Here is a 25846-nt window from a genome sequence, read left to right as displayed (position 1 = left end):
TGTTATATTTCAGTGTTATTATTTAAGTGGGCCTTTGTTAGATTTAAAGCAAGATATCCCCTATTAGTCCTGTTAACAGTTTTATGTTGTAGAAGTTAACAAGATATTTTTCTAAAAATCAGTTTACTCAATCATATTGTATTTTCAAGCTAGATTATGATGGTGAAGTTAAGTAAGGCAAAGGTAGTACTTTTCAATTTAATTTCAAGCTCAAAATATAGGCAAAGTACAGATATAAAGATCAATTTCTCAGGATTACATATGTATGTAAAGTTGCTAATATACTAAATTCATGGCTGTAATTGTACCTTATTTTAAAGCTCATTTGAAAACTTAATTTAACCCCACAATGTTCTCATTACTTTACTCACAGCAAGTAAATTAAACTAGAAATAGCAATGATGGTAAAGCAACATTTTGAAGAAAGGCATGTTTATTTAGAAATCATTGGTAATATCTATAAAAGTACATGTTTTTGTGTCGCACAAGAATATAAGACTTGCTTTATACTGAGTGGCTTATAATATTCAGGAAGCATATTAAGTTCTTCACCCAGCTCTCTTGCTTTCCCTTTCTCATTCTTCCTGCCTCTTGATCTCTTGGTTTTAAAATCTTCCTCCTTATTTTGTAGACACTGCTCTCCTGTTCACTACTTCTTCTCTGTCTTTACGTCTCACCACTGGGCCTCTCTCAGTGTCTGTTTTCCCAACCTTCATCCCAAATTCCAGCTGTATATCTACAACCAGTTGGTCAGGTAACTTTGCACCTTTTTCAGTGCACTCTTTGATAGAGCATGCTCTGTTCTTTTTGTTTGTTTTATTGCTTTTTTTTTTCCTTTTTTTTTTTTTAACAGCCTGGAGGCCTCTTGTCAAATGTCATATAGATTTTATCCTTGTTTCCATATTAAATTAACATGATGATTTTTCAAGAAATGATATGACAGTTCTTGTACTTTTTAAGTGCTTGTGGGATGTGGGAATGCATTTTGTTGGTTAGCTATTGCTATACCTAATAGTGTATATAATAATATGAACAGTCCACATTTTATTAGCCACAGCAGCTACATTTGAGGAGAATTTGTTGGTAGCCTCTAATCAAATAATTTTTCCTATAGCAGTAATTTCTCCTAACCCTTTGGGCCTAAGATATGAGTGGCTATATAAGTTCAGAGATTGGGTTAAACTGAGAAATTTGAGGCATTTAAATACATCCTTTTTTATTCAATAAATAGTTAATGATCATATGCATAAAGCATTTAAATAGTGCTCAGTGTTCTCTACATGAAAAAAAAAAAGATTTGTCACCTAATGATAGGAACCAAAATTACTAGACCTTAAAGCAAAGCTAGGCAGAATTTGAAAATAAAAGTCAAAAGGGGACATGATCATTTTTTTGTTTGTTTGTTTGCTTGCTTATTTGGAAGCATTGGGGGTGTTTTTGTTATTGTTGTCATCTGTCTTTGTTGTTTTGGGTTTTGTGTATTTTCTGATCTGAGCCTTTGGAATAAAATTTCTTACATCTACTGTTATGAAAAACAATCAACTATAAAAATAATATTTAAGTTATGTATTAACTTTATTAGTCATGTTTTCCAGATATCTTAAAGATTTTTTTGTATGTGAATTTACCAGTTTTTCCTTCACTAATCTTACAAATGAATATAAGAAAACAGAAGTTCTTTCATTTTCTGACTCATCAATGCTTCTATCATTTCAAACTGTTTTTAGAGAGAGAAGTAGTGTCAGTGTTCTGCTTTTTGCACAGCTTGTTGATATGGAATGAGTGATAGAGCTTTCAGAGTGACCTTTCCAATAGGTGTGTTTTCTTACTGTTCTTCATGGTGTGACCACAGGTTTCTCACAAAGCGAGAGCAAAAACTAATGCAACGACGACAACATGCAGAGGAGCTCCTAGAGTGGAAACGACGTTTAGATGCAGAAGAAGCAGAAATTCGTCAAATGGAAAAACAGGCATTGGCTGCCTGGGACAAAGAGTTAATAAAACCCAAAACTCCTAAGAAAGAACTGGAGAGCCAGAGAACAGAACAGAAAGGTAATAAAAACAACTTTGTTCAAACTGTAAACTAAAACCTAACGAATTTGAAAGATTTATTTAATTTAAGTGTGAATGGTTAATGGTGAAGGAAAGCATTACAGTTACAAATGCTGTACAATGTAGAAAGATAAGAAAATATTGTGAATAACTATTTACCAATACAAACTTTGAAAACTTAGAAGAAATAGGTAAAATATTCTTAAAAAAATATGGTTTGCCAAAGCTTAGTGAGTAAGAAATGAGAACCTTTCTAGTCTTTTGACTGGTAAAGAAATTGTACACCAATAGCTAGACATCTTTTTACAAATATCTCCTCTGGCTTCAAAAATACATTATACATTCAAGGAGGAAAAACCCCAGGTATATATATTCTTTACTTTTCCATAAAAGGGATAAAGGAAGGCATTTCTTAACTCTTTATGAAGTTAGAATATAACTTTTATACTAAATCCACAAAAGGACAATACCAAAAAGGAAAAGGCCATTCTTTTCTGTCCTAAATAATACGTTAGCACACCAATTCCAACTATATTTGCAAATATAATACTTCACAATGAAATAGGGAAGGATTAGTATGCTTTTTTTTTTTGGCTCTCCTGGGGTTTGAACTCAGGGCCTCATACTTGCTAAGCAGGTGCTTTACCACACGAGCCACTTCACTAGCCAATGATTAGTATACATTTTGAAAAAAGATACTATGGTGAATTACTTAAATAGATTAAAGGAGAAAAATTATATGAACATTTCAAGAGATTCAGAAAAAGCATTTGTGATAAAATCAATAAACCTCACATCAGAGTTAGCATAGGAAGGAACTTCCATTGCCCATAAGAGGTATTAACCAAAACAAAAAAACACAAACTTTGAACAGATACCAAAATTAATGATAAACCATAGAAAGCTTTCCCTTTGAATATGAAAATTAGACAAAGACACTATTCTTCATGTTTTATTAAGCATTGTCTGGAAATTCTAGATACTTCATTCAGGCTTGACAAAGAATTAAAAGGTATAGGAGTAAGAAGAGGCAAAAGTCTCATTATTTATAGTTGAGAAAGCTACATGCATAGAAAATGCAGAATTCACGTACTGAATTCTATTATTCACATATTGAATATTAAAATAAATAAGTGACTTTAACAAGGTTACTGCTTAAAAAAATCCAAAACCAAAACTCAACTGTATGTCTATAAACCATGTAGAAAAGGTTTGATTTAAAAAGAAAAAATCATACAGTGACTCTGTGTTTAAAAATAAATAAATAGTTTGCCACTGGTGCCTCAAACCTGTAATTCTAACTGCTTGGGAGGCTGTAAGAGAGGATCATGGTTTAAGACCAGCTTAGGCAAATAGTTTCTGAGAGACCCTATCTCCAAAATAACTGGAGCAAATAGACTGGAGGTGTGACTCAACATAGTAGAGTGCTTATTTTGCAAGGTTGAAGTCCTGAGCTCAAACTCCAGACCCATTTAAAAAAAAAAAGATTAATTAGTTAATTTTAAAAAAAGATATAAGTAGAAACAGGCATGGTGGAGTACATCTGTAATTCTAGTACTCAGAAGGCTGGCAAGAGGATACATAATGAGGCCTTCTCTCAAAAAAAGAGAACAATAGCAACAACAAAAGGAAACAACTTAAAACAAACAAGAAGTATGAAGTACATAGACAAGTTAACAAAAAGTGTACAAGATCTTCATGAAGGAAAATGTTGAATTTTGTGGCAAGGCATTAAACTTGAAAATGTGGAGCCTTGTTTCATATTCACAGAAAAACTCAGTGTCCTAACACATTAACTCTCCCTGAACTGATGATTCAAGACAATTTAAATCAGAAACCTAGCAAGATTTCTAAACACGGGCTGACAAGCTCACTTAAGTATTTGTATGAAATAACAAAAGACCTTTTAAAGAAGATACTTTTAAAGAAAAAACACAAAATACAGGAACTTACGTTACCTTGTATCAAGACTTCTTAAAGGTGTAGTAACTAAAACAACATGCATGATACTAACACAGCAGTGAACAAAGAGACTGTGAAAAGATAACCCAGAGAAAGACCCATCTATCTATGGAAAGTTGACTTTTGACATGAGCAGCTTTGCAGATCTGTGGAGAAAGGAGGATCTCCTACAAAATTCTGTGGGAGGGGCTGGGAGCATGATGAAAGTGGTAGAGCAGTTGCCTAGCAAGTATAATCCAGTTATAAACCCAAATTCAAACCCAGTACTGAAAAACAGAAAGAGGCCTCTGGGAAGAAACAGTAAAGGTGGATCTATACCTGACAATGTGAAAGATCTGTTTCAAAGGAGAAATAAAAGCTTAAAAGTAAAAATTAAAACTATGAAACTTTTAAAAGACAATATAATGACATTAAGGGGAAAGAAAGAATTCTTTAATATATAATACAAAACAAAAACCATAAAGTAAAAGATTGATATATTCAACTTCAATAAAACATTAACACAATAAAATAAAACCAAGTAAGAGGAGATATTTACAATACATGTGACTTGACAAAGGAATAGTGATAGAAATGTGGGGTTTTGTTTTTACTTCAAATATTCCTGGTATGAACAGTGTCATCCATGTCTTCTCATATAGCTAGCTGTATCTATCTATAGATTATGTGTATGTCTATGTATATATGAGTACTCTACAGCAGAGGTTTTCTGATTCTTTACCTTAACTACAATATATATCATTGATATTTTCTAGTCCATTTCAACTTTAAACAATGTTGATTGCTACCCATTTCGTGTGCCTCTAATGGATCATTGCTCTAGGATAGCAGTTCTCAAATGTTTTAGCTCCTGGACCCGTTTATACTCTTAAAAATTATTGAGGAGGAGGTTTCTAAGATGGTGGAATAGAATTATGCACCACTCTAGTTTCTCTGAGACTCAGAAACAAAAATACCTAGAAAGCAGGTTCTCAAGAGGTTTTGAAGTTACAAATCAGAACTGAATGGATGCAAAGGGAGAAACTGCTGGCACATACCGCCATGATCCTTCCAACAGCTGAGGAGCACTGTGAAAGAGACCCACATAGGAACTCCGAGGTCAAAAGTCAGAGTTATCATAGCCTATACAGCTATGCCAGTGTCCCCAGATGGCAGATTAGGAGCAAGCAGCATGCCCAGGGAGGAGTCTCAGCAACTGGGAAGCAAAAACAGCAAGAAAATGGCTGCTCAGGGAGGTTTGGAAGTTTCTGAGCTGCTAAACCAGGAAAAGCTGCCACCATGGGCTGGGATGTAGCTCAGTGGTAGAGTGTTTCCCTAGCATACACAAGGGTCCTGGGTTCGATCTCCAGCAAAAAATAAAAGAAGGAAAAAATAAACAAAACCTGCCACCATCTCACAGATCACTGAGAGCCAACTGCTAAATCCCAAGAAAGACCCATGCAGGAACCCTGTGTGTCAAAAGCCAGAACCTTGATGGCTGGCACGCTTTGCCACTAGCTTCAGTATGTCTGAGTGTGAGCTGGATTTGTGGAAATCTTAGTGCAAACCTAAGCAATGTGGGCATGAGGAATGTCAACAAATATAGAGCGTGGCACACTGCTACCCATGTGGGAATCTTGTGAGCCTGAGAGAGGAACAACCAGTGAATTGATGAGAAAGTCACCACAGGTTGAGTAGGGACTAGGAGTGGAGCTTACACTAGTGGGTAGCAAACCTGAGGTGAACTGGGAGTAGTAACTTGCAAACAGCACTTTCTGTCTACATCCTGTGCTGTGGCTCTGGGCTCAGAGCCTTATAGGCACTAGATGGCCACTCTGCCACTAAGCTACATCCTCAAAGCAGACAACCCCAGCTGGTCTTCAGCCAATCAACCAGCCAAACAAACAAACAAACAAAAACTCCAAAAATCTGCTGGGGGTGGGAGAGGAAGCCACCCTCCTGTCCAACTATGAAAAAAATATTGATACTTTTTTGTTATGGATTTTTGTTGTTTTTTTCCACTCTTTTTGCCTTATTTTTTTTTCTTCTTTGCAGTTTTTAATCATCTCTTATCTTTCCTGTTTTATTTTTCTCTCTACATGTTCTACAGTGTTCTCCCTCACAAATATTTGTAATAGATTCACAACATACACTTTTCCCTTCATTCATATCTTGCCTCTTCCCCTTTCTCCCATTCCCCCTTTTAAATATTTCTTAAGCTAGTAATGCCTACACCCTTAAAATTGTTTAATTCCTAGATTATCCTAAAAATATTCTAGTTCCTTTCCTTTATAACCTTATTGGGGAAGTAGTTGATGCATACAATTGATTTTTTTAGCCACATTTAAATACCAAGTTTGTTTTTGAACTGTTGACTTTGTTATTTCTGTTTGCTCCTTCCTCTCTAAGGATGCACAAATCACAATGTAAGAACACTTAAGAATTTGAAAAAGCAAGGTACTATGATCCCTCCGAAAGTCACCAACTCCATTAGTATAATGGGCATTAATGATAGTGAAGTGTTTGGAATTACAGAGTTCAAAAGAATCATAAGAGTGACCAATGAAATTAGAGCATATGTACATATCTGAACACAAATGTAAAGAAAATACAAATAAACACCTGAGCGAATATAAGTAAGCAGCTTAATGAAGTAAGGAAGACAGTGCATGATCTGAAAGAGGATTTCAATAAAGATACAGAAATCCTGAAAAAAGTCTAATTGAAATCCTGGAAATTAAAAGCTCAATAAGACAAAAACTCAGGTGAAAGTCTTGCCAATATACTGGAACAAATTTGAAGACAGTATCAAGGCTTGAAGAAAAGACAGAGAAACTAGAACATTCAGATAAAATTAAAAAAAATAAGAATGCACAGAAGGAAGCATGCAAGGCCTCTAGGGCACTGTGAATCATGGCTATAGAATAAGGAGAAGAGATCCAAGCTAAAGACATAGAAAACGTATTTGATAAAATAATAGCAGAAAATTTCCCAAATCGTGAGAGAGGTGCTCATCCAGGAGGCTTTTAGGATACCAAACAGAACCAGAAAGAATCTCTCTAAGGTATATCATACTTAAGACATTAAATATGTAAAACAAGGAATGAATTTTGGAAGCTGCAAAAGAGAAGTGCCAAGTCACATATAAAAACAAATTCATCAGAGCCAGGTGCCCTTGGATTACTCCTGTAATCCTAGCTACATAGGAGACTGAGATGGAGAGGATCATGATTTGAGGACAGCAAGACCCCATCTCCAAAATGACCCGAGCAAAAGAGACTGGAGATGTGGCATAGCACTAGGGTGGCTTGCTTTGCAAGCAAGAAGCCTTGAGTTCAAATCCCAATCCCACAAAAAAAAAAGCAAACCCATCAGAATAACAGCACATTTCTCAACAGAAACTGTAAAAGCAAGGAGGGTATGGAATGATGTATTTCAAACCCTGAAGGAAAATAACTGCCAAGCTAGATAGATTAATATATCCAACAGAACTGTCCTTCATAATTGAAGGCAAAATAAAATCCTTTCATAATGAACAAAAACAGAAGGAATTCATGACCTCTAAGCCACTCCTGCAGAAGATACTTAAAGGAATGTTACACACAGAAGAGGATAAATGCACCCATGAAAACACAGGAAAGAAAATGAATCACATGAGACAAGTAGATAATCAAATGAGGACTAAGGAAGAATCAAACACCATAAGAACAAGAAAATGACAGGGGTTACTAAATACCTTTCAATAATCTGAATGTTAATAGTTTCATTTCTCTAATCAAAAGAAAGAGACTGGCAGGTTGACTTTAAAAACCAGACCCAACCATTTGTTTTGCCTTACTGGCAAAGACAAACAGGCTCGAAGCAAAAGGATAGAGAAAAGATATTCTAAGTAAATGTAGCCCAAAAGCAAAGCAGACTTCAAACCAAAATTGGTTAGAAGAGACAAAGAAGGTCACTTAATTTTGATAAAGGGAACAATCCATCAAGAGAATATAATAAACATATACACAGTGAACATTAGCACACCTAGTTTCATAAAGTAAACACTACTGGATATAAAAGCACAGATAGACCTCAACACAGTAATAGTGGGTGATTTCAGTACCCACTCTCAAATTGATAGGTCATCTAGAGGGAAATAGTGAATAAAGAAACATCAGAATTAAATGACACTAAAGAGCAAATGTGCTTAACAGCTACAGAATATTCCACCTGACAGCCATAGAAGATACATTCTTGGGTGCCCATGCAACTTTTTCTAAAATTGAATATATCTTAGGACATAAAGAAAGTCTTAATTAATAAAAGAAAATTGAATAACCTCCTATATTTGAAGAGACCACAATGAAATAAAACTAGGAATCAACAGCAAAAGAAACTGTAGAAAATACTCAGACGCATAGAGACTGAACAGCACACTGTTAGATGACCAGTGGTTTATTAAAGAAATAAGTTGGTGGGGGGAATCCAGAAATCAAATGAAGATGAAAACACAGCTTGCCAGAACCTTTGGGATGCAGTAAAGGCAGTGCTAAGATAGTTTATAGCCTTGAACATCTATGCTAAGAAATTAGAGAGGTCTCAAATTAATACATCAAGCCTTAGAAAAACAAGAACAAGCCAAAACCAGAATTAGTAGTTAGAGGAAATAATAACGATCAGGGCATATATTAATGAAAGGGAGACTAAAATATACATACATATATAGAAGCAGTGAAACAAAGAGTTCATTATTTCAATGAAAAGATAAGATTGATAATCCCTTAGCCAAAGTAACCAAAACAGAACAAGAAGACACAAATTGATAGAAATGAAAATGGAGAGAAAAACCATTGAAAATCAGAGGATCATTAGGAAATACTTCAGAAGCTTATATTTAATAAATTCAAAAATGTAGAAAGAATGGATAAATTTCTAGATGCATATGACCTGTCTAAATTGAACCAAGAGGATATAAACTACTAATACAGATCCATAAAGAACAGTGAGATGAAGCAGTAACAGGCTTCTAGGACTGGATGGGGTCACTGCCATATTCTACCAGACCTTTAAGCAAGAACTTACACCAGTGCTCCTCAAACCATTCCATAAAACAGAAAAAGAGGAACACTGTGAAACTCCGTCGACAGAGCCAGTATTACCCCGATACCAAAAGTGGGTACAGACATGACAAAAAGAAAATTATAGTCCAATTTCTTTGATGAACATAGACACAAAAATTCTCAATGAAATAATTCACCAACGTATTTTAAAACACATCATATTCAATTTCATTTCATTCTAGGGATGTATGGATGGTTGGACATATGTAGATCAATAAATATAGCACATAAGCAGAGTAAATGAGAAATCACATGATCATCTCAATAGATACAGAAAAGGCCTTTGACATAATTTAAAATCCCTTCATGATAAAAGTTCTTCAGAAACTAGGAATAGAAGGAATGTATCTAATAATAAAGTCTTTATTTATAAACCTATAAAACAACATTGTACAAACCAGGGAAAACCTAAAACCATTTCCTCTAGTCAGGAATGAAATAAGGGTGTCCACTCTTATTCAATATGATGCTTGAATTCTTAGAGCAATTAAGCAAGAGAAATAAAAAGGATAGAAGTAGGAAAGAAAGACGGCAAAGTATCCCTATTTGTAGATGATATATATGGTCCTATACTTAAAAGACCCTAAAGACTCCACCAAAAAATTTTTAGATCTGATAAACATTTTTGACAAAGTAGGAATATGCAAAATTAGTGTACAAAAAATTAGTAGCTTCTATATACCAATAAAAAGCAGGCTGAGAAACTGAGGCCAATAGGAAAAGGGGAACAGGTACTAGAGAAAAGGTTAGATCAAAAAGAATTAACCTAGAAGGTAACACCCATGCACAGGAAATCAATGTGAGTCAATGCCCTGTATAGCTATCCTTATCTCAACCAGCAAAAACCCTTGTCCCTTCCTGTTATTGCTTATACTCTCTCTACAACAAAATTAGAAATAAGGGCAAAATAGTTTCTGCTGGGTATTGGGGGGGGGGAGAGGGAGGGGGGCGGAGTGGGTGGTAAGGGAGGGGGTGGGGGCAGGGGGGAGGAATGAACCAAGCCTGGTATGCACATATGAATAATAAAAGAAAAAGGAAAAAAAAAAAGCAGGCTGAGAAAGAAATCAGGGAAATAATGCATTCACAATAACCTTTAAAAATAAACTGAGAAAGTAAAAGACGTCTATAATGAAAACTATAAAACATTGAAGAAAAAATTGAAAAAGACACTAGAAGATGGAAAAAACACCTCCAGTATTCATGGATTGGCAGAATTGTGAAAATAGATACACTACCAAAAGCAATCTATAGATTGAATGCAATCCCTATCAAAATCCCAGTGTCATTCTTTACAGAAATAGAACAATCAATCCTAAATTCCATATGGAAGCCTAAGAGATACTGAGTAGCTGAAGTTATCCTGAGCAAAAAGCAATGCTGGAGGTATCTCAGTACTGAACTTTAAGTTATACTACAGAGCAGTAGTGGCAAAGGCAGCATTTGTACTGCACAAAAGCTGTGACCATGTAGACCAATGGAATACAAGACCCGTGGGAGAGAAAAAACCTACATTGCTGCAACCTCTGATTTTTGACAAAGATGCTATAAACAGAAATTGGATAAAACTGGATATCTAGTAGATATCCAGATCCCTGTCTCTCACTTTGTACAAAAATCAATTCAAAATGGATCAAAGGTCTAAATGTAAGATCAGAAACTTTAAAACTACTATAGAAAAACAAATACTTGAAGCTATAAGTAGGTATAGGCAATGGCTTTCTGAATAGTAATCCAGTTGCTTAGGAAATAATAGCAAGAATTGACAAATGAGACTGTATCAACTTCAAAAGCTCCTGCACAACACAGAAAATGGAAGAAAAACTTTGCAAGCTGTTTTTCAGATTATAGATGATATCCAGAATATCCAAAGATCTCAGAAAATTAAACACCAAAAGAATAAATAATCCTATGAGCAAACGGCAGTTGTCAAAAGAAGTACAAATGGCAAATAAATACATGAAGAAATGCTCAATATCCTTAGCCATAATGGAAATGCAAATCAAAACAGCTCTGAGGTTCCATCTCACCCCAGTCAGAATTACTATCCTCAGGAGCACAAACAACAACAAATGCTGGCAAGGATATGGTGGAAAAATGAGCCCTCATACACTGTTGGTGGGCATGTCAATTAATGTAGCCGCTATCGAAATCAGTATGAGGGAGGGTTCCTCAAAGAACTAAAAACAAAACTGCCATGTGATTCTGCTATACCACTTTGCGCATATATCCAGAGGAACATGAGTAACTCATCATACAATAGAGATACCCATCCACCCATGTTTATTGCAACACAGTATACAATAGCCAAGCTATGGAGGCAGCCAAGGTGCTCAGCAACTGATGAATAAAGAAAATGTGATACATACACACAATGAAGTATTTTTCAGCCATTTCAAGAAAAGTGAATTTATGCTGTTTGCAGGAAAAATGGATAGAACTGGAAATAATCATATTAAACAAGATAAGCCAAGCTCAGACAAATAGATCATTTTCTCTGTTATGTACAATCTAGACCTATAAAAATAATAACAATATGATATGATTATAATAAGTAGACCGTCCATGGGGAACAAGCAGGACAGGGGAGGGAGAATGGAGAGAGTGACAGAGGTTAATATGTATATGCAAGTAACATAATGAAACCTACTAAAAAATTATCTAAAAAGTAGGGGAGGAAGCTGGGCACCAGTGCCTCATGCCTGTAATCCTAACTACTTTGGAGGCTGAGATCAGGAGTACTACAATTCAAGTCCAGCCAGGCAAATAGTTTGCAACACCCCGATCTCAACCAATAGCTAGGTGCAGTGAATTGCACCTAGCTATTTTCAAGGCAAGCCTAAACAAAAAGTGCTGGCTCAAGCAGTAGAATGCCTGTGTAGCAAACATGAAGCCCTGAGTTGAAACTCCAGTACACACACACACACACACAAAGAAGTGTGAGGAAAGAATAAGAAAGATTAATAGAGGGGGAGAATTTGATCAAAGCATACTACATGCCTGTATATAAATATCACAATGAAACTTTGTCCAATTAATTTATGTTCATAAAGTTTTTAAATTGAAGACCCCAAAGAACTTAAGTTTATGTGGTTATAGATATGGTTCTATGTATCAATATTTGCCATCCTAGAAATTGAAACAAATTTTTAAACATTTATTTTAAAAATAATAAATCTACTACATGTCAGCATAAGTAACAATTTTTATTTAAAATAAATACATTAAGTGAAAAGAGGAATTATTTTATATCTTAATAAGTACCTTTAATGTCAGGCTTAACAAAATGGCTTCTGTATTTAGTCTGTTGCAGGATGTTGTTTTGATATAGAAATAGTTAGATTAGGTAGATAGATAGATAGACAGGCAGGCAGGCTGACATAGAGAATCTAGGTGACTATACTAGAAAGATAAATGACATTGTTCATAAGAAGAAAATTTGCAATAGGGAAAAAACTGCCCACTTTTTCAGTTAGAGAATAGATAAATGAATTGTGATATATTTACATAATTCCAATAATCAACATGTACATTTATATATTACATCATGCTCAGTAAGGTGAAAAACTTAACAGCTATACAAATCAACACAAAATAATCTCAAAACAAATAACAGAAGACTATAAGTGACTTGATTCCTTTCATAAAAAATTCAAAAGCATGGGACTGGTAGAGTGGCTCAACAGGTACAGTGCCTGCCTAGCAAACCTGAGGCCCTGAGTTCAAACCCCAGTGCTGCCACAAAAAAAACAAAAAGTTCAAAAGCATGTAAAATTAAGTACTATATTATCTAGCTACATATAGCAAGTGCTACATAAAGAAAACCAATATCATGTCTTGTTTTTTTACCAACTTTTCCTGGAAGGCAAATCAAAAATAGCTTTCCTTACTAAAGTCTCTATTAGTGACCAGTGGCCTGCTTAATTGTGTAAAGTGTGAATGGGTAAAGGTGGTAAGAGCAGTTTCAGTGCTGTCTTAATCTCATTAACTATAGCTTACAAGTAGTTTATCTACTTAATAAGATAAAGTGACAGATGCAAAAGAATAAGGTCAAGGAAAAAAGAAATACATAGTAATGAAATAAATTAAAATATACCTATTGAGTACATTGTTGCAATGGGTAAAGCTAATTCTTACTAAGCAAAAAAGGAATTCATTAAAGACTGTTCAATGATTGACATAATTTTTGAAATGGTAGGAGGCTATGCTTCATGTTGAGCTTCCAAGAATAGCCCTAAAACCATACCATAGAACTGGCCTGATAAAAAAACTATCCCAGCTTTGTTACTCATTAGAGCCCTAAAGAAAACGTTTTTTGTCATCATTTCCCCTACCAGTACATTTCTGCACCAGGGATTCTTTTAAAAATTCATGGTTACTCCCAAAAATTGCCTTAAAAGTAGATTTTGATTCAGGTGCTGGTGGCTCATGCCTATAATCCTAGCTACTGGGATTGAGAGGATCACAGTTTGAGCCCAACCCAGGCAAATAGTTCATAGAACCCCCCACCTCCAAAATAACCAGAGCAAAATGGGTTGGAGGTGTGGCTCAAGCAGTAGAGCGCCTGCTTTGCAAGTATAAAGCCCTGAGTTCAATCCATAGATGGTACATGATTGATAGATAGATAGATAGACAGATAGATAGATAGATAGATAGATAGATAGATAGATAGATAGACAGATAGATAGATAGAGCGAGAGAGATATTCTGCCTTCTTCCTCAGGTTACTCGCTTTCAAAATGAAGTCTTTTACAGGGAAATTAGGCTGGAGATACCAAAATCCTAGTATCAAGGGATGCTAGGAATTTCATTTTGTGTATGAGAAGACACTCTTGAAGCAAGAAATTTCTCATACAGCAGTGAGGAATTAAAAATGTACCTACGGTCCAGGATATACAGATGTCCACTATAAACAGGAGCTCAAGCCATGTTCTTTCTTTCATAGACTGTTAAAAAGAAAGAACAATTCTGGGAATGTTTCCAAAGCCTCATCTTTAAAATAGTCTGGAGATGCTGTAACTTCCATCTTTTGCCACCAAAACAAAAAGCTACTTTTGTTTCTAGATTCAAAATGTAAAACATAGCTATAATAACTCTTAAATTCTTTCATGGTTGATACTTCTACATATAAAGAAATAATTCAATATATACTGTGTACTAGTGGTTGTGCAATGATATACTCCAATAGGTATACAATAGTGAGTCAACCAAATATGGGAAAGTCTACTTTGTTTCAGGATAGACAGTATAAACTGCTTCTTCTCAGACCCCCACAGTATCAAAGTCAGTCTGGATTTTATTTAGCTTAATTTCCCATATATTAAGTTCATTGGTATATCTGAATTATCTAATAGAACTTTATGTTATGATAGAAGTATTTTGCTGTCCAATTTGGTAGCCATTAGCTATATATAGCTATAGAATACTTAAAATTTGACTAATACAACTGAGGAACTGAATTTTTTTTTTTTTTCAGTACTGAAGTTTGAACTCAGGGACTTTACCTTCATCCATTCTACCAACCCTTTCTTGTGATGGGTGTTTTCAAGATAGGGTCTCACAAACTGTCTGCCCCAGCTCGGTTTGAACTGCCATCCTCCAGATCTTTGCCTCCTGAGTAGCTAGGATTGCAGGCATGAGCCACCTGTGCCTGACTTGAATTTTTAAATTTAACTTTAATTGATGTTTATATAGCCATTTGTAGGTAATGGCTGTCATACTGAACAGCACATGCAGGTTGCACATTTTACAAAGTTTTTACTTTTTTCCATTTTGTTTTATGTCACATTATACAGGATATATAGTCATACATCTCTTAGCAATGGAGAGAAGTATGTCATTAGGCCATTTCATCACTGCAAACATCATAGAGTGTACTTATTCAAATGCAGATACATAAACCTAAATGGTATAGTCAGTCACTCCTTGGTCTCTTGATGTAGTCATACAAGATGTGTGAAGCTTTTTTAGAGTGAATATTTATTTATGAATGAATTTATTTTGTGGCACTAGAGAATGAACACAGTGTTTCTCCTGCATAGCTGGGATTACAGGTGTGAGCCACAGTGCCTGGCAGTAGTACACTATGTTATTTAAGTTTTTTGTTTGTTTACTTTTTGTTTTTGTGTTAGTGGGATTTAAACTCAGGACCGCATGCTTGCTAGACAGGCACTGTAGCACTTGAGCCAAGTCCCCAGCCCTTGAATTTTTAAATGATGCACTTTTAGATGCCATGTCATCTTTTGCTTATTAAAGTAAAATATTATTTGGGGTACATGTATTTCCTTATATTAATTGCATCTGTTTTATAGATTTCAGGTACAAAAAATATTAATTTATAGACTTTAAAAATCTTCAGTGGTGTCTTTTACGTTGTATATATCAAATGTTAGTAGCATTTACCCAAAGTATGTTTTATAACTTAATCCTTTTGAGGCATTGTACCTATAGAGGCAAAGAAAAAGTGTGTAAAAAATTTTCTGTTTAGAGATGGAGGCATGGCTCAAGTGATAAAGTGCCTGCCCAGTAAGCAAAGGTCCTGAGTTCAAACCCAATAGTAAAATTTAAAAAAAAATTCTATCTAGATTTAAAAAAAATTTTTTTGTTAGAGTGAACGGAATCTACCCTAGACAAATTGTGGAAGTGCTAAATAAAATGCAGGACATGTCTCCATATATGCATCTCTGGCTGTTCATTTTTAGTGCTGTGTACCATCCCATTGTAGTCAGTAGGCTTTGTGTTTCTCTTAGCTGTTGACTATTATACCAATCCTGTCAGTGAACTCACTGCATAGGCAATATTTCTCTGGGATATATAACTAGGAATAGAATTTCTAGGTCAGAGAGTGTGTTTTCATCTTTTTCAAGTAATAGAAATTATTTCCTAAGTTGGTCAGACCAATTTCTACTGCTAAAGGAGTATATGAGATGGTAATTGCTCTGCATCCTCACACAGACTGCCAGTCATTAATTATCATTGCTAATTATATGTGGCAGATATCTTCTTAGTTGGTGTCAAACAAAATTTTTGATTAAACTTTACAGACTTTGTTGTAAATGTTACATGGCATGATAAAGAAATTATATCTAAGTAGAACTAATGATTATATGCTAAAAACAAACGTAAAATGTAAGAGTTTAATCGTCCCATTGACTAAGATTGTATTATTTTTTCTTGTTTTCACCTTCTTTCTAGAAACAGTGAGTGAAGAGGAATCTCCAGTACCTTCCTACTCTCATCTGAACAGTGAAAGCTCCATTCCAGAAGACTTAGGCAGCCCTGCTGTTCTCTATATGCCATCTGAGTCTGTAGTGCAGGGGCAGCCAGGGACTCCAAGTCACAGTATACTTACTGAAGAAATGGTTTTTTCACAGGAATTAGAATCTTCTACCTCCCCTAGTAAACATGTAAGTTCATGTGTATTTATATCTTAAAGCTTCTTTAGAAAAAACTTGTCTAAAAGATATATTATTTCTTCAACAAAATTAGAGATAAGGGCAAAATAGTTTCTGCCGGGTAGCGAGGGGTTGGGGGGGGTAAAGGAGGGGGTGGGGGGAGGGGGGGGAAATGACCCAAACATTGTATGCACATATGAATAAAATAAAAATTTTTAAAAAAGAAAAAATAAATAACAATACATGCAATAAAAAAAGATATATTATTAATAGTTACATTTTTTCTATTAATAACAGTATTGACTGTCACCCATACTTGTGACATGATAACAAATAACATTTGAATTGAAATAAAACTTCTAATTAACTCCTATAGATTTATAAATATATGAATTACAGCTTTAGTGACAGAAAATTATATACCACCAAGTCTGTTAATATTGAGGGGATAGGAACTTCTAAAGTCTTCAAAAAAATAGCTTGTGGAAAGAACACAAGTTTTTCCTGAAATCTGTGCTCTCTTAAGATCATAAATGACACCAAAGTGCCTTGACTATAATTTAGCAGTAATACTGCTAATTCATAATCAGAATAAAAGTGGTGATTTCATCTCGTTAAAGCAGATCTGGTTTAAATAGTTGGTTTTAAATTAAAATATTGGCCATTATTAGAATAAGGTTTTTTACATTGTCCAAATACTGTACTTCATAGAAAAAAAACCTGCTGGTAAAAACTCAAGTTAGAAATTTACCTTTTTTTTTAACCTTGATTTTATGAAGTATATTAAGAAATTAGCATTATAATAATAAATATTTAGTGAACATACACATTGTTAAATCTTTTTTATGTTTAAAAAAATGAACTATCTAGAGTCTTCGTTTTTAATGTGACTGTGAAGACTTAACCACATATTCCCTACTGAAATATTAGTCAGGAAGATTTAAAGGAGAAATGAAGAGCTGATTCCATGTTTTTTAAGTGTTCTTGTGCACATACTTAAACAGTGTTTTTAGATTATGAAAGGCTTCTAGCTAAATTATCATATTGGGGGCTGATAATGGCTCAAGCGGTAAGAACACCTGCCTACCAAGTGCCAAGGCCATGAGTTCAAACCTCCGTGCCATCAAAAATTTTTTTTAAAAAACAATAAAATGAAAAAATAAAATAAAAATTATCATATTGGTGATTTTTAAATTTGATAATGATAGGCTTGCAGTATGGATAATTTACTTATAGTGTATTTGCTACCTTCTAGGAAAGAGTTTTGACACAGTCTTTCTTCCTAGAATCATTACTGAGGTTCATGATAGCCACAAACTGATTGCACTAGATGTTTTTCTCAAAAGAAAATATATCAAAGAAATTAAAATTAGTGATGTCTTAAAGTGATTTTTTATAGTAAAAATAATTATTTATTGAGTGCTTGCTTACTATGTGACAGGTAGTGTGTGTGACAGATAGTGTGCTAAATGCCTTACATGGATTATCTCATTTAATCCTCACAACAGCCCTAAAAAGTATATACTGTTTTAACCCCACCCTGGAGATTAGCAGGCTAAGATACTTGCCCAAAGTCACAGGAATAAAAAGTGATGATAGCAAGGGATTAAATTAGGTACTTCCACTTGATGTCAGGGTAGAAATTTTCTGTTTTGTTACAGTCTTTTGTAGGCAGTTTTCTTATGCTCGTTTTTTTCCCTTCTTCCCTCCTTAAAAGTAGTCCATATTTAGTATTTTAGACTAAAAGAATAGGAGAATAAATACCTCTGATATGGTAACTACTTATAGTTTGTGTAAATTTTGGCGGGGGGGGGGTGGTACTAGGGATAAACTCAGGGAGTCCTGCACTTGAGCCATGCCTCCAACCCTCTTGTAAATTTCTTAAAGCATGTTCTTTTATACCTTTTTCCATCTTTAAGAAAAAATTGAGTCTGTATCCTCTGTAGAATTGTAAACTTTTTACTTTTTTGTGTCAAGAATTATTTAAAACTCTTTGTAAATATCTTTAATTGGCTAGTATCTCAGTTTTTAAATAGAATTTCACAACTATATCACAAAACAATTCCCATTTGTTTTTTTTTGTTTGAGCAGTCACCTCTCAGAAGCTGCACACCTGTGTCAAAGCAGGACTCCAGCAAAGGAAATCATAGGACTGGCGGACAATATCGTCTACCTGGCAAGTCTCATCAACACTGTTCTAGTTGGTCAGATGAATCATTATCTATGACACAGTCAGGTAAGACTATGAGGAGTTTCTTTTCTTTGTAATGCATTTGAGTTCCTCTTGAATAATCTTTGTCTAACTATATACTAGTATGCTGTTATCTTTTGTTGCATGTGTATAGGCTTTTTTCTTGCCAAGATTAAATTGTCTTAATTCTTTGCTTGTCATTGACAACAACAAACTTTTATTCTCATGTGTTAATGGACAGTAATTTCATCAAACATTTCTTCAGTTTTTTCTGTGTCAGGCACTATCTTTATGTTTCTGTAGAACTCTCTCAGGGTTCTTTGCCCACAAGGTCTCCCCTATTAGATTATAGACTGCTAGAGAGGAGGTTCTATGTTTTGTAGCACCAGGACCTCACAGGCACTTTGCATTGCACATGGTAGATATTTATTAACTATTTCTTGAATGAATTAATGGTAACTATGAGGATGGCACAAGTCTCAAAGAGAGGAACAGTAGAGACACACTAGCCTACAAATGAAATGGGGATCATTATCTGTTTTTCCAAAACCTTCACCATAGCACAGATCTCTGTTATTTATATAGGTTGTGGAATAATTAACAGCCTTGGCCAGGTATGGTGACTCACATCTGTAATTCCAGTACTTGGGAGACAGAGGCAGGAGGATTACAATTTGAAGGCCAGCCTGGGGTAGATAGGAAGTTCCAGGCCAGCCTGAACTGCAGAGTGAGACCCTGTCTCAAAAAAAAAAAAAAAAAAAAATGAACAGCCTCTGCTCTGAAAGACTTCAAGGAGTTTGTTGATCGTGGAAAGCATATCTAGAGAGAGAATGCTGAATTTGTGTACAATTGTGAAGAAGACTAACAATGTACTGAATATTGCCATATTAAATATTTTGATAGGCATATTGAATATATTGCCTTTTGAGCTAACTCTCAGTTTTTGAGAATAGACATTTAGTAAAGAAAAAGTGAAAAGTGGCTTGGTTTTTTGTTGGTGGCAGTTTGGGTTTTATTTATTTATTTATTTATTTATTTTTGGTCTTCAATACAAATATCCCCTTTGCCCATGTTTTGGACAACAGTAAATCATGGATCTTGCACCAATACTTAACAGATCTCCTTTCTTCTTGGAGTAACTCTCACTTGCTAGTCAGGTACTCTACCATTTTAGTCATTCCTAGGAGCACATAACTCTTACTGAACTAAAGAAAACATAGTTTTAAGAATACACAGTTTTAGAAGATCTTAAGTTAGAGGTTTATATTTCATCTTAGAGACTATCGTTTTAAGCTCAGGCTACAATCCTACCCCAATTATTATACTAGAATCATCAATTGAATCAGTATTAAAGCCAACACTAAACCCTCAGAACTTTTGAACCCTGAAACCAGTTGGTGGTTTTCTTGAAAAATTAAGAGAAAGAATGATGGAGATGCTCACTTACTGTCCCCTCATCACCACCTATTTTAATTTTAAACCAAAAACTGTACTGCCTAAAATATGGCTGCATGAAAATGTTTGTGTTAGTACTATTACTGCCACCACTTAAAAATTACTTTTCAAATTATTTGTAGTTGGCAAAAAGTGTCAATATAAAACAATGTGATGCTTTTAAAAATGTATACATTTGGATGTTAAATCAAGCTCATTAATATGTGCATTACCTCACACAGTGTCATTGTGTTGAGAAAAACTTAAGCTCTTCTCTTCTTACATTGTTATTAATATAGCCACCATGGTATATAATGGGTCTCTTGAACTTCTTTCTCCTATCTAATTTAAATTTGTATCAGTTTGACATTTCCCCAAGCCCCAGTTCAGCTTCATCCCAGCTACTGGTAACTACCATTCTACTCTCTGCTTCTCCGAGTTCAGTGTTTTTATATTTAACATGTATGAGTGAGATCATGGATGTTTGCCTTTCTGTGCCTAGCTTATTTCTCTTAATGTCCTCCAAGTTCATTCACATTATTGCAAATGATAGGATTTCCTTCCATTTTTTAGGCTGAATAGTAGTAGTATTCCATTGTGTATATACCATATTTTCTTTATCCATTCATCCACTTAAAAGTTGATTCTTTCTCTCTTCTCCTCCTACTCCTCTCTCCCACTTTCTCTCCCTGGCTCTTTCCTTCCCTCCCTCCCTCCCTCTCTCTCTAATACTGGAGGGTTGTCTTGCTAGGCAGGAGCTCTAACACTTGAGCCATTCCAGCAGCCCTTTTTGTGTTGGTTGTTTTTGAAATAAGGTCTCGCATTATGCCTTGGCCAGCCTTGATCACAGTTTCCTCTTTTTGCTTCCCCATTTAACTGGGATGACAGGTGCATGCCATCATACCCAGCCATTGGTTGAGATGGGGTCTTTAAACTTTCCCTGGGCTGACCTCGAACCACAATTTTCACAAGTAGCTAGGATTACAGGCTTCAATCACCACTCCCTGGCTACATCTTTTCATTAGTAGTTACTGAGTTAACTTTATTTTTTAGTTAAATAAATGATTTTTCTATCTCTTTCAGAAACTACATCTGACCAAAGTGACATTGAAGGTAGGATCAGAGCTCTGAAAGATGAGCTGCGGAAAAGAAAATCAGTTGTGGACCAATTGAAGAAGGAACAGAAAAAAAGGCAAAAAGAAAGACTGAAAGCACAAGAAGCCAGTTTGATCAAACAGTTAGAGGTTAGACATACAGAAGTTAATGAATATGTGAAGCCCAGAATGTCTTTTGTTTTGTTTTGTTTAATGGTGCTCTAGATTGAATCCAGGGCCTTGTACATGCTAGACCAACACTCTACAATTGAGCAACATCCCTCAAACTTCCCCTCCCCCCAATGTTTTTAATTATGATAATAAAATAATAGATTAAGACTTTTTAGACTGGGACCATGGCTCAAGTGAGCACTTGCCTTGCCAGTGGGAGGTCCCTTAGTTCAATCCCCACTACCAAAAAAAAAAACAACAACAATGATTTTTCAGTTAGTGGTGGTACCACATTTTATCCTCTTTTAGAAAAACAATCTGAGGGTACAAACTGTTGCATAAAACATTAAACTCAATATTAAATACTGAGGATAAAATACTCGAGTTTTTCCTGAATATGAGAGAACCACTAGATAGATAAATAATTTGAGTATTAGAATTGTTAGTGGTTTGTTTTTAAAGCAGGGTTGTGTTTCATGCCACATGCTACACAACTTACTTGTCCAGCTTTTTGACTAATTTAGGATGCCTCCTAAATGACAACATTTTTTTTTATTCATATGTGCATACAATGTTTGGGTCATTTTTTCCCCCTTCCCTCCACCCCCTCCCTTACCCTCCCCCAGCCTTCTCTTACCCCCCAACCCCTTGCTACCAGGCAGAAACTATTTTGCCCTTATCTCTAATTTTGTTGAAGAGAGAGTATAAGCAATAATAGGAAGGACCAAGGATTTTTGCTAAGTTAATTCTTGAACTAACCTTTTCTGTAGTTCCTGGTCACCTTCTCCTATTGGCCTCAGTTGCTTTAAAGTATTTGCTTTAGTTCCTCTGTGTTGAGGGCAACAAATGCTATCTAGTTTTTTGGGTGTCTTAACCTATCCTCCTACCTTCCTTGTGTGTTCTCGCTTTATCATGTGATCAAAGTCCAATCCCCTTGTTGTGTTTGCCCTTTATCAAATGTCCACATATGAGGGAGAACATACGATTTTTGGTCTTTTGGGCCAGGCTAACCTCACTCAGAATGATATTCTCCAATTCCATCCATTTACCTGTGAATGATAACATTTCATTCTTCTTCATGGCTGCATAAAATTCCATTCATCAGTATTGGGGCATCTTGGCTGTTTCCATAACTTGGCTATTGTGAATAGTGCTGCAATAAACATGGGTGTGCAGGTACCTCTGGAGTAACCTGTGTCACATTCTTTTGGGTATATCCCCAAGAGTTGTATTGCTGGAGCATATGGTAGATCAATGTTTAGATTTTTAAGAAGCATCCAAATTTTTCCAGAGTAGTTGTACTAGTTTATATTCCCACCAGCAGTGTAAGAGGGTTCCTTTTTCCCCCGCATCCTCACCAACACCTGTTGTTAGTGGTGTTGCTAATGATGGCTATTCTAACGGGGGTGAGGTGGAATCTTAGTGTGGTTTTAATTTGCATTTCCTTTTTTGCTAGGGATGGTGAGCATTTTTTCATGTGTTTTTTGGCCATTTGAATTTCTTCTTTTGAGAAAGTTCTGTTTAGTTCACTTGCCCATTTCTTTATTGGTTCATTAATTTTGGGAGAGTTTAGTTTTTTGAGTTCCCTATATATTCTGGTTATCAGTCTTTTGTCTGATGTGTAGCTGGCAAATATTTTCTCCCACTCTGTGGGTGGTCTCTTCACTAAATGACAGCTTTTTAAGGTTGACTTTTCTCCCAAATTTGAGCAGCTTTCCCACTTCTGTTCCAGGCTGGAAACCTGATTTGATATCTTCCTCATTCTCATTTTCTTCTACCCCTCAGTCACCAGTTCTCATTGATTCTTCTTTCATAAAGTTCCTTACTTGACCTTTTTCCTTCCTACTGTCATTAAGTTAGTTGGGGCCTTTATAACCTCTTGCCTTTATTATCTGCATAGTTTCTTAGATGTTCCTGCTGTTTCTGTATTACACATCTTTTGCCAGCCTGGTGATCCGCAATCACAGTATTCGTTATAGACTAGGTCTGATTCTCCTACTAGTCACCAGAGCCCCTTTCTCAGGTCATCACCAGAGAATGTCACCCAGCTTCCAACTGAATACATCTAGTTATAGGAATTTCAAATTTTCAGGGCAGTTGGTTTCATTGTTAAAGTATACTATTAGAAAGCTCTTTGTTGTGTTTAGCCGGAATTTCTGTCTGTTTTAATTTCTACCCATTAGTCTTTGCTTTACTATACAACATATGTTCCTTCTACATTTATTAATTTACTTTTCAAAATGAAATGCAGTGCCCATGTGCCAGCAACTCAGCTATTTATACATATTTTCATCTAATCCTCATAGCAACAGGGTGTGGGTAATACCACTGTTTTACAGATAAGGAAACTAGTTTCAATAAGATTAATGATTTATCCAGGGACACAAAGGCCATAGGTGGCAAAGCTAGGATTTAATTTAGCTCTCATCCCAGGTTACCATTATACTTCCTTGCACACAGAAAATAGACCTGCTAATAGACCTAGAGAAAGTACACATTTGTACAGGTCAAACACAGAGGTAGAACTGGCATTGTAACTTGCACAGATGTTTAAAATAGGAAATGTGATTAAGATACAATAACCATGCTGGGTGTGATGGTGTATATCTGTAATCCCAGCACTTGAGAGGCTGAGGCAGGAGGATAGAGTTTGAAGACAGCCTGAACAACATACTGTGTTCCAGGCCAGCCTGAACTACATGGCAAGACTTTCTCTCAAAACAAAGATAAAATGATCATAATGGGGAATTCATGTTGAAAAGTAGCAGGAAACCATATTTACAAATATAGACCATATTCAGGACCTTAGAAGTCAAACTGAATGCTATGAACTTCATCCTACAGGTCAAGTAATTCAGAACCATACTCTACCAGTACTTCTACCAAAGCGGAGTACTACTGGAAATAGATTACTATGAGAAAAAATAACATTGGTCAGAATTGTTCATTGGACTAGGTATAGTGACTCACACTTATAATCCCACCTACTTAGGAGGCAGAGATGGGAAGATTGTGGTTAAAGATCAGCCCTGGAAAAATGATAGTGAGGCCCTAGCTCAAAAAACAAACCAGGAGGATAGTGCAATGTGCACATCTGTAATCCAACTAATCAGGAGATGGAGGTCCTAGGGTGGCCTGGGTAAAAGTGCAAGACCCTACCTGAAAAACAAACTAAAGCAGAAAGGGCTGGGGGAATGGTAAGATTGTTTACCAGCAGGTCCTAAATTCAAGACCCTCATATCACCATCCCTGCAAAAAAATACCATTAATGGAAACCCAGCACCCAGGAGGCTAAAGCAGAAGGATCTTAAGTTCCAGTCTAGCCTAGCTTTGTAGCAAGACCCTGTCTCAAAGAAAAAAAAAAAAAAACTAAAAAGACCTGGGGTGTGGCTCAAGTGGTAGAGTCCCTGCCTAGCAAGTATAAGGCCCTGAGTTTAAATCCCAGTCCCTGGAGGGTGGGGGAAACCTACAAACAAAATTAAAAATACATGTTCATTAACAGAAAGGAGATCTAGAGAAAGTGTCATAGGATCAGTCTCATTCAACATTTTATTAAATGGATTATATAAAAACAAGAAAATTCTGTATTTGAGTTTTAAAATTATGGGATCTAATAGAGAATTTTACATAACAGTTCATATGAAAAAAATCTCTTGGACTTTATTCTCTACAGATTTGATAAATTGACTGCAGTCGTATCAGTATACATGTCAGATTTGAGTAGTGTTACTCTTTATATACAACAGACCCTTGGTATCCATGGGTATCCAAGGAGACCATCATTGAGGAAAAGCTGTGAGTGCTGTACCGTAGGTGCTTGATTCATTTTTCCCATAGCACTGCCCAAGTTCCACTAAAGACATGCTACCATTCAACAAATTTAAAAAAAATTTTTTTTTAAATTTTCACTTTATCACTCCAGTAAAGCACATCAACTTTTACCTTGCATTTTGGGTGCCATTTGCTTATTGGGAGGCATATTTTCACAAAATTAAGGGCAGGAAAAATACTAAGCAGAACACACAACCATTGAATCACAACTGATGATAGAATAGAATTGCGAAAGGAGCAGTTTTAGCCCAGAAAATGAAGGAAAGATGTAATAGATGGAGGACTCCTTTTACATGTCATACAAGTTTCAGTTAGAAATTAGTGAAGTGTTGGTTATAGAACAGGTAATAACCAGAAAACTATTTTTGTAATCTAAACTGTTATACTCCTAACCACCCCCTTCCCTCTTCAGGAATATTTAAGAAGCTTACTGCTATTGAAACTCAAATCAGAATGGCTAAACTTCTTAAACATATCTTAAAAGTTATAGTATACTCTTTAGAGAATAATGATATAATAAGTTAAAGAAGTATTTTGAATGTGGCAGGAAGTGAATTACTGCTTCATAAGTATTAAAGACTTACCTCTTTTTTTTTTTCAGTGCTGGGGATCTAAGGGGATTTTTATATTTTGTCTTTT

The 25846-nt window shown here is 35.4% G+C and overlaps 1 protein-coding gene across 7 annotated transcripts in view; it reads left to right on the top strand.

Moving 5' to 3' along the window:
* Nucleotides 1-25846, top strand: part of Cep350 (centrosomal protein 350) — a 168055-nt gene that overhangs the window by 113570 nt on the left and 28639 nt on the right. For 5 of the 7 annotated variants that reach the window (XM_074047325.1, XM_074047327.1, XM_074047326.1 and 2 more), the window contains 5 exons: nt 632-754; nt 1853-2052; nt 16287-16498; nt 18578-18722; nt 21195-21355. In XM_074047325.1, the coding sequence (XP_073903426.1) occupies nt 632-754; nt 1853-2052; nt 16287-16498; nt 18578-18722; nt 21195-21355 (841 nt within the window). The remainder of the gene's footprint in view (nt 1-631; nt 755-1852; nt 2053-16286; nt 16499-18577; nt 18723-21194; nt 21356-25846) is intronic. The other 2 variants (XM_074047329.1, XM_074047328.1) reach the window with 1 other exon arrangement.

The sequence above is a fragment of the Castor canadensis genome, chromosome 11 (genome assembly GCF_047511655.1).
Source record: "Castor canadensis chromosome 11, mCasCan1.hap1v2, whole genome shotgun sequence".
Classification (NCBI taxonomy): Eukaryota; Metazoa; Chordata; class Mammalia; order Rodentia; family Castoridae; genus Castor; species Castor canadensis.
Note: the sequence above shows the minus strand (reverse complement) of the source record. Positions and strands in the feature narration are given on the sequence as shown.